We start from the raw sequence: 8,294 nt of genomic DNA on the forward strand, positions 1-8,294 counted from the left end.
CTCAGCTCACTGCAAGCTCTGCCTCCCGGGTTCACGCCATTCTCCTGCCTCAGCCTCCCAAGTAGCTGGGACTACAGGCGCCCGCCACTGTGCCCAGCTAATTTTTTGTATTTTTAGTAGAGACGGGGTTTCACCGTGGTCTCAATCTCCTGACCTCGTGATCCACCCGCCTCGGCCTCCCAAAGTACTGGGATTATGGGCGTAAGCCACCACGCCCGGCCAACATTTCTTATTCAATCTATATGTGAGGTAGTAATTTTTAATGTCTTAGGCTACAGACATAAATGGCCTTCCCATCCTACATGATGAGCATAATTCTGGTTGCTTTGTCTAGGCTAAGTAGGCTAGCTGGTTAAAGTGTAGCACTGCACTCCTTTTTCATTTCCGCCATATACCTACAAATTCATAAGTAACTGGAGTCAGAGTATTTGTTGTCCATAGCACTTGGAATGATACAAAGGAAATAGGCAGTGTGGTCGCTGGCTGTTCTTGAGGAGGATCATAATATAACAAGAGAAACGAGATTAATACTGTATAAAATTTAGTGTCCAATAACTACTTTGGTAGAACAGGAACTCCATGATTGTTCGAGGAAAAGGATGCACACTGAGGACCAGAGTGTACTCCATTCTTCCTGTTCAGCCTAATTTTCCACTTCCTAACATGCACCCTTATTTCTTTTTAGGCCTTTTTTCCAACAAGGATTCGCTATTATATGAAGGACCATAGGACCATAGATCATTCCAAAACATGTTAAGCACCTTTTTTTTTTTTTGAGATGGAGTCTTGCTCTGTCACCCAGACTGAAGTGCAGTGGCGCAATCTCGGCTCACTGCAGCCTCCGTCTCCTGGGCTTGAGCGATTCTCCTGCCGCAGCCTCCAGAGTAGCTGGGATTACAGGCACCTGCCACCATGCCCAGCTCTTTTTATTTTATTTTTTTTTATTTTTAGTAGAGATGGGGTTTCATCGTGTTAGCCAGGATGGTCTTGATCTCCTGACCTCGTGATCCGCCGCCTCTGCCTCCCAAAGTGTTGGGATTACAGGCGTGAGCCACTATGCCCAGCCAGCATCTTTCTTTTGGTTGGTCTCTGACAGTGTTCTAATGGAATTTTTATCTACTTCACTTAGAATTGGCCATCCTAAATTTTAGGTCTGGTTTTTTTTTGGTTTTTTTGTTTTGTTTTGTTTTTGAGAGGAGATTCTATGTCACCCAGACTAGAGTGCTGTGGCATGACCATAGCTCACTGCAAGCCTTGAACTCCTGGACTCAAATGACCCTCCCATGCCAGTCCTATAAGCTGGGACTATAGGCATGTGCCACAGGTCCTAGCTTATATATATTTTCAAAGCAGGACCAAAATGTTTTAACAATATGCAATATATTTGATTTTCTAATTAGAACTTTCTGATTCTTTTTCTTTGCTGAAGTATATTTCACATACAATAAATACATGCATTTTAATTGTATAATTCAGCAAGTTTTGGAAATGTATACCTGTGTAACCACCATGCCTATCAAGATTTAGAACATTTCTATTACTCTAGATAGTTTTCTTATGCCCCTTTGAAGTTACTGCCCCTCCATTCTTTCTTTCTGGCAACCACTAATCTGCTTTCTGTCACTATAGATTTGTTTGGTCTGTTCTAGAAGTTCATATAAATAGAAGCATGCAGTTTGTTAAAGTTTGTGTCTGGCTTTTGATCGGCATGTTTTTGAGATTGATCTGTGTTGCGTCTAACAGCAGTTCATTCTCCCTTAATGCTGAGTAATATACCATGATACTAATATAGCACAATTTATTCATTCTTCAGTTAAAAAATATTTGGATAAAATTTTGAGGGCCGGGCACAGTGGCTCATGCCTGTTATCCCAGCACTTTGGGAGGCTGAGGCAGGCAGATCACTTGAGGTCAGGAGTTTGAGACCAGCCTGGCTAACGTAGTGAAACCCCATCTCTACTAAAAGCACAAAAATTAGCCGGGTGTGGTGGCGTGCACCTGTAATTCCAGCTACTTGGGAGGCTGAGGCCGGAGAATCACTTGAACCCAGGAGGTGAAGGTTGCAGTGAGCTGGGATTGCGCCACTGCACTCCAGCCTGGACAACAGAGTAAGACCCTTTCTCAAAAAAGAAGAAAAGATAAATGTATGTTTTAACTTTATAAAAAACTGCTAAACTGTTTTTAGTTTACTAAATTGATATAGAAGGCCAGGTGCAGTGGCTTACGCCTGTAATCCCAGCATTTTGAGAGGCCAAGGTGGACGGATCACTTGAGGCCAGGAGTTCAAGACCAGCCTGGGCAACATAGTAAAATCCTGTCTCTACTAAAACTACAAAAAAAAATTGGCCGGGCGTGGTGGTGCCTGCCTGTGGTACTGGCTACTCAAGAGGCCGAGTTCGTGCCACTGCACTCCAGCCTGGGCAACACTCATTGGGTGCAAAATGTAACCAACCAGTTATCTAATTATGTTCTGAATCTCTGAATCTGTTCTGCTATTATACAGGCTTGAGAGTGGCTATCTGGTAATATGAACTTATTGTCAGTTTTGCCTAGTTCAGCTAAAAATTTTGAGCTAAAACATTTTGTTTCATCTTAGTCGTGGATTGTAATTTGAAAGAGGACTTCAGACATAAAGTACTAAATAAGTGATATAAGGTATTTTGGCATAAAATGAAATAATGCCTTAAATTTGATAAAAACTAGGTGGATTGGGGGCTTTAGCATTTTCATTTCAACTCCAGTACCACAAAGTTTCAGTTCTCTGTGGAGTCCTAGAATGTTCAATAATCTCGAGCTTTTGGTAGACATGAGTTTTAGCAAAAATGTCAGTGTGTTCAGTTACAGTGGCGAAGTAGATTCCCTGCTGGGAACAAAGGATTCTGTGTGCCATATTCAGATGTACAACATTCCAGAATGAGAATTAGAGAGCCATGCAAGAAACTGCCTCAGGACTAGCCAGAGTTGTCATATTTTTAATATGTTTTCTTACTGTTACGGAAGTTCAAACAGTTGAATGATATGAATTTTTTTGTACTGTGGGTCCAATATAGTACTGATGTGTGACTTTTATATCTGAGACATTTTGTCTTGAGTTTAAATTAGTTGTCTTCATTGGCGGGGGTGATCTGGGGTGAGTTTCACTTTCTGGAACATATGTGCCTGATAATTAGAGGGTTTGGGATAAGTTTTGCACATAGCGTTGCTGCCTGCTTATCTTTGCAGAATGGCCCTTTCCTTCAGTCAGTATTTTAAAGTAGGCTGCTCTATATAGTTTCCCAAACTTTGGTAGGATACTTTTAACTGTCTGCAGCAGACAGTAAAGGGCAAGGGCTCGTTACTAGAGCCAAAAGTAGATGGCATTTTAGGTCCTTGCTCCAACAAGAAAGGTTCACTTCATGTTACAGAAGATGTTACTATTAGGAAGAGGTTATAGTGTTCTAGAATGTTTGAAAACAAATGTTTGTAGGGAATTCAAAGTAACAGTCTGTGTTCTTGAAGCTTGTAGTCTTGTTGGTGAGATAAGACAATATATGTGAAAACCTAAATAGTGGTATAAAACAGGATATACTGAGTCCCAAATGGTTCATAATGTGAGTCCTGAAGATGCCAAAGCAAAGGAAACCAGTGTGGCCATGACAGGGTTGGAAAGGAGCTCCTGAGGTTGGGAGAGACAGAAGGAAGGCCATCTCTGACTCATCCTATATAGTTTGGTTAGAAAAGGAATTATCTCACAGTTTTTATCTTCTCTTTGCAGCCTGAAGAATTGAGAGAAATCATTGAGAAGACAAGAGAGATGGAGCAGAACAATGGCCACTACTTTGATACGGCAATTGTGAATTCAGATCTTGATAAAGCCTATCAGGAATTGCTTAGATTAATTAACAAACTTGATACTGAACCTCAGTGGGTACCGTCCACTTGGCTGAGGTGAAAGAAACATCCATTCTATGGCACGTTGGACTTGATCTGGCAAAAACTGCCAGTAGGAAGATTGCCCGACACTGCAGCAAGTTTGAGGATAGGGTGGAAGGCAGCAGTATAAGCTGTAGATCTGTTCTTAGATCTCTTGAATTAGTGAGAGGACAGTTCCCTTAGACAGTTTGTGCACAGCATCCTTTATTCTCTATACATGGCTTTAGCGGTTTTTGCCTCATTTTGGGATTCTAAATGGAAGCTTTCAACAGAGCATTCCATTCTGTCCTGTTAAAACCTTTTGTTTTCACCTAAACTCTTTCTGCTTAGTCGTATCTGTGAAAAACTTGTATACACAAGTGTCCATGTCTCATACAAATATTGATGTGATTACACTTAAGTGTTAAATCATTTACACTTAAATGACTTCATTGGGAATATTGAGCAGAGGGATTGTGCTTCTATGCACTGGGCAAGGCAGTATTTGCTTAGGAGACTAATTTAGTCATCAGAGATACTTTCCTAAAAAGGAAAAATAAAAAACAAAATGGTGCCACTTTGGGTTGGAGCTGCTTTGTTAGGCTTGAATTCATTTGTATGTCTTTTAATTCTTAAAAAAACAAAAAACATTCCATTAGCACCAGTTTTTTTGCTCAAATTTTGTGGATCAGACTCTACACTCAACACACTCTAATAATCTACTTAAAGGTACACAAAATATGCTGATCTTTTTTAAATTATGATTTTCTGAATTTTTTTTCTTAAGTTGTCTCAACTGATTTACTAACCTAGCTCATCTGCATAGTATAGTAGGATGTATGTTACATTTTTATGAATGGCAGGTATTCATTATAATCTGTATTGACTGTTAAAAAGTTTCTTCCTCATGATGCTAATAGTTTTTTATATACATGGGAGGACAGCACATTTGACAGTTTTCGCATTTTTATGTATGAGCACAGTATTCTATGACTGTGCTACATATATATAGGTAATAAACTGGAATTCTGTTGATGAATATAGCTGCTGTACTGTATATTAATATTTAATAGATCAACAAATGGTCATTGAAAACACTTGTTTAGCATCTGAATAAAATTATATATGTCCTTGGGAAATACTATGACAATTGACTTTAAGATCAAAAGGAAAGGAAGACCTGAAAGTCATTTGAATATTTTAGGAAAAGAATATTAGAGAGAAAAAGGTATTACGTATATAGAAATAGGTTTTTAACCTAATAAGGTCTGCCTCTTATGACCAGAATGCAACAGCTTGGTAAATCATAAAAAACATTTAAGCTAATAGGATTTTTGTACTGTCTTTATAGCTGTAGCTTTAAAATTCAACATGTATAATTGGCATGGAAACTTAATTTGCAGTCTTTTCAAGCCTTTAGGATAGTGTGATGTGTGACAAACAACCTCAAATGTGAATGCCTTGATTTTATTTTTATGGTGACTTTAGCTACAGCATTTCCTATTCCCAGAGCTAAACACTGGAATAATACTGACATCATTTAACATTAAGCAATTGTGTTTAAGGAGTAATTTGTGTCATGTATATATTTGATTTTTTTCCTCTTCTACGTAATTTTATTTGAACAAATGTAGACAGTTTATATGTTGCCTTTTTCTGTTCAAATTTGCATGGCCTATTAAGTTGGCTGGAGAGTGTTTTATGTGGAAATATTTTCAAGATAATGTTCCTTAGGAAGAAAATAACATTTTTCGGTTGAGGGAAGGAATGCCATACATACTGTCTCTTCAGCTCTGAAATACTCCAATTTAGAGCCAGGAAAATTCACAGGTCACACCGATTTTTGGCATTAAAAGCTAAGGAATATACTTAGCACTTAATCTTTTCAGTTTTCCAGTTTACTTCTCAGGAATGAAGGGCAGTCTATGGTTGACAATGGAGTTTTGTGATCTGCTTATTGTAACTGACAACTGTTTTCAACTCTTAAGAGCTAAACTATTGGCAGTTCATGTTAAGTTAGAGTGAGGTTGTAGGTAGTGTCAGTGAGTGACTCTTGTGCCCACTGTAGACATTAGGCCTGCACTAGGGCCATGTGCTGTCAAGATTCAGGAACATGGCTTTAACAAGTAGATCTTGTACCAAGGCAGAGGCCATGCCATGCCGTACTTTTAGGAAGTCTGAGGTGATAAATATTTCAAGGTCAGTGAAGTCCTATCATTCTCCCCTTCCTCATCAGCAATGATAGAAATGTCCCAAACTTTTCTAAATCCCAGTGATAAGGATGTGCTGATATTCAACACAGTCCTTAAAGTGAAAAGTGAGTTGTTGCTGACCTCCACAAAAGAATACGGAAAAAAGCCTTGCTGTACACCTAGTTGTACAGCCACTCTGGCCAGTTCTATTTCCTGTCCCTCTGTGATTCTGACTGGAGACCCCATTGTTGGGGGGGGAAGTCTTACCCATTTAATATAGAAATGATACCAATAACTAATGCAGTGTACTTGGAAAATCCAAATAAGGAAGTGTTAAGGTTGGTGCATATCTTTATTTCTCAAATTTTCATTGTCAGAACAAATGGATGGAGAATATTATTTAGACTAATCCAGATTTGCTTTCTATGAAAATCCAATGTCTGGATTATTTTCCTTTTCTCATGGCCTAAGAAATAAGTATTGATAAGGAATGATTTGAATGTAATTTTGTGAATGTGTGGAAAATATAAAGCAGGGATTTAGCCTTAATAAAGGTAACCTTCTGACATCTGTTGTTAATCCCCCTTTGTACTCTTATCCTGTATCTGCACTCTGTTATTTTGAGATGTCATACTGTACACTGTATTGTAAAAATAAAAAGTAAAATTATATTTCAAATTTTAAAAGCCACTGAGCAATTTCTATTGGTATTTGCTCTGCCACTCAAGGTTTCCACACATGTAAAGACCACCCTTCAAGTTTTTGCCAAAATCAAGACCACTGGATCCTCCAGGTACAACACAAAATACCTTTTGATTTGTTCTTTACAGTGGGGTAGTGCCCCCTGTTGGCACAGATATAGGTAGGTCCTGTTTCCTTAATTATTAAAACCAACAACTAAGTGTATTAAAGATGGACAACGCAAGGCTGTGAACTTGGAAGTTTTCTGGAGAAGGAGTTATGTAATATTCAGGCAAATGGACCTTATGTGCGGCCTGGGATTTGAGGACACTGAGGCAGCATGTGAATTGTTGGCAAATATATAACATACTTTGTTTCTCTTCATTTCTCCTTTTTTTCTGCTATACATCTCCCAAAGGTCATAAATCATACACCAACAAAGTTTCTTACGTATAGACACCTGCCACTGCAGTTCGGCTTTCCATTCCTATTCCTGATCTATATTCTTCCCGTTTCAGATAACTGACGCCACACAACAAATTATGTGTCCGTTGTTTTCTCGATTTCTTTTTAACAAATGCTAAACTAAAATCATCTGCACTTTTGTAGGCATTTTAACTAAGGCCAGTACATTCCAGGGCTTTAAGAAGCCACAGGAGAATTCTAGGGTCCTTTGGCTTGTTGCTTTAAGGTGAATATTGAATTTACCTAAATGTGGAAAACCACTCATCTGGATCCCTACTTCAAACTAATTTTTGCCTCCTAGAAAGGCAGTACATAATGCTTAAAATGTAAAGATCAAATTAAATCAAATCATACTTGACTTGCATTCCAGCTGTGCTCTTTGACTTGTCAAAGCCTCAATTTCCTCATCTGCAAAATGGAGATGGTAGAATTTACAGTTCAGCAGGATGTTGGGAAGACGAAAATGTTAAACAAACAGTTACCTATTTTTAAAGTACTTGTGAACTGAGTTGTTGGTTTTCCAGTCATTACTGAATTTACACTGAACCTAAGATTTTATTCTGTGAGCCCCAACCAGATTTCCTAAATATCAGCTTCTCCAGAACAATCCCAATGTCTTTAAATACCCAAAGTTTGAAATATAGATGAAACAGAAAGGAAAAGTTAAGGTGTAAAAACTCTGAAAGTAGACTGCTTAGACTTAAATTCTGGATTTTCTACTTTCTAGCTTTTTAACTTAAGACTAATTACTCAAGTTTCCTGTGTCTCCAGTTTTTCCTCTGTAAAATAGGGGGTTAATATGTGCCTCTTATGGTTATTGTAATGAAGTAATATAAACAAAATACTTAATAACAGTGCCTGGCACATAACTAAGACCTGCTATTTTATAGATGTTAAATGCTTGCAAAATCATTTAATACTTTAAAACTGCCTAGTAGAAACTTTATGTAAAACATAAACCACTTAGGCACAGTGGTTTATGTCTGTAATCTCAGCACTTTGGGAGGCCGAGGCGGGCAGATCACTTGAGGTCAGGAGTTCGAGACCAGCCTGGCCAACATGGTG

The 8,294-nt window shown here is 38.4% G+C and overlaps 1 protein-coding gene across 2 annotated transcripts in view; it reads left to right on the forward strand.

Moving 5' to 3' along the window:
* Positions 1–6,773, forward strand: part of MPP5 (membrane protein, palmitoylated 5 (MAGUK p55 subfamily member 5)) — a 67,473-nt gene extending 60,700 nt beyond the window's left edge. Inside the window, exon 14 of one of the 2 annotated variants that reach the window (XM_011994237.1) lies at positions 3,755–6,773. In XM_011994237.1, coding sequence (XP_011849627.1) covers positions 3,755–3,931 — 177 coding nt within the window. In that variant the 3' untranslated portion in view covers positions 3,932–6,773. The remainder of the gene's footprint in view (positions 1–3,754) is intronic. The other variant, XM_011994239.1, reaches the window with a different exon arrangement.
* The last annotated feature ends 1,521 nt before the right edge of the window (positions 6,774–8,294 follow it).

Source organism: Mandrillus leucophaeus, unplaced genomic scaffold (assembly GCF_000951045.1).
Source record: "Mandrillus leucophaeus isolate KB7577 unplaced genomic scaffold, Mleu.le_1.0 Scaffold448, whole genome shotgun sequence".
Taxonomy (NCBI): Eukaryota; Metazoa; Chordata; class Mammalia; order Primates; family Cercopithecidae; genus Mandrillus; species Mandrillus leucophaeus.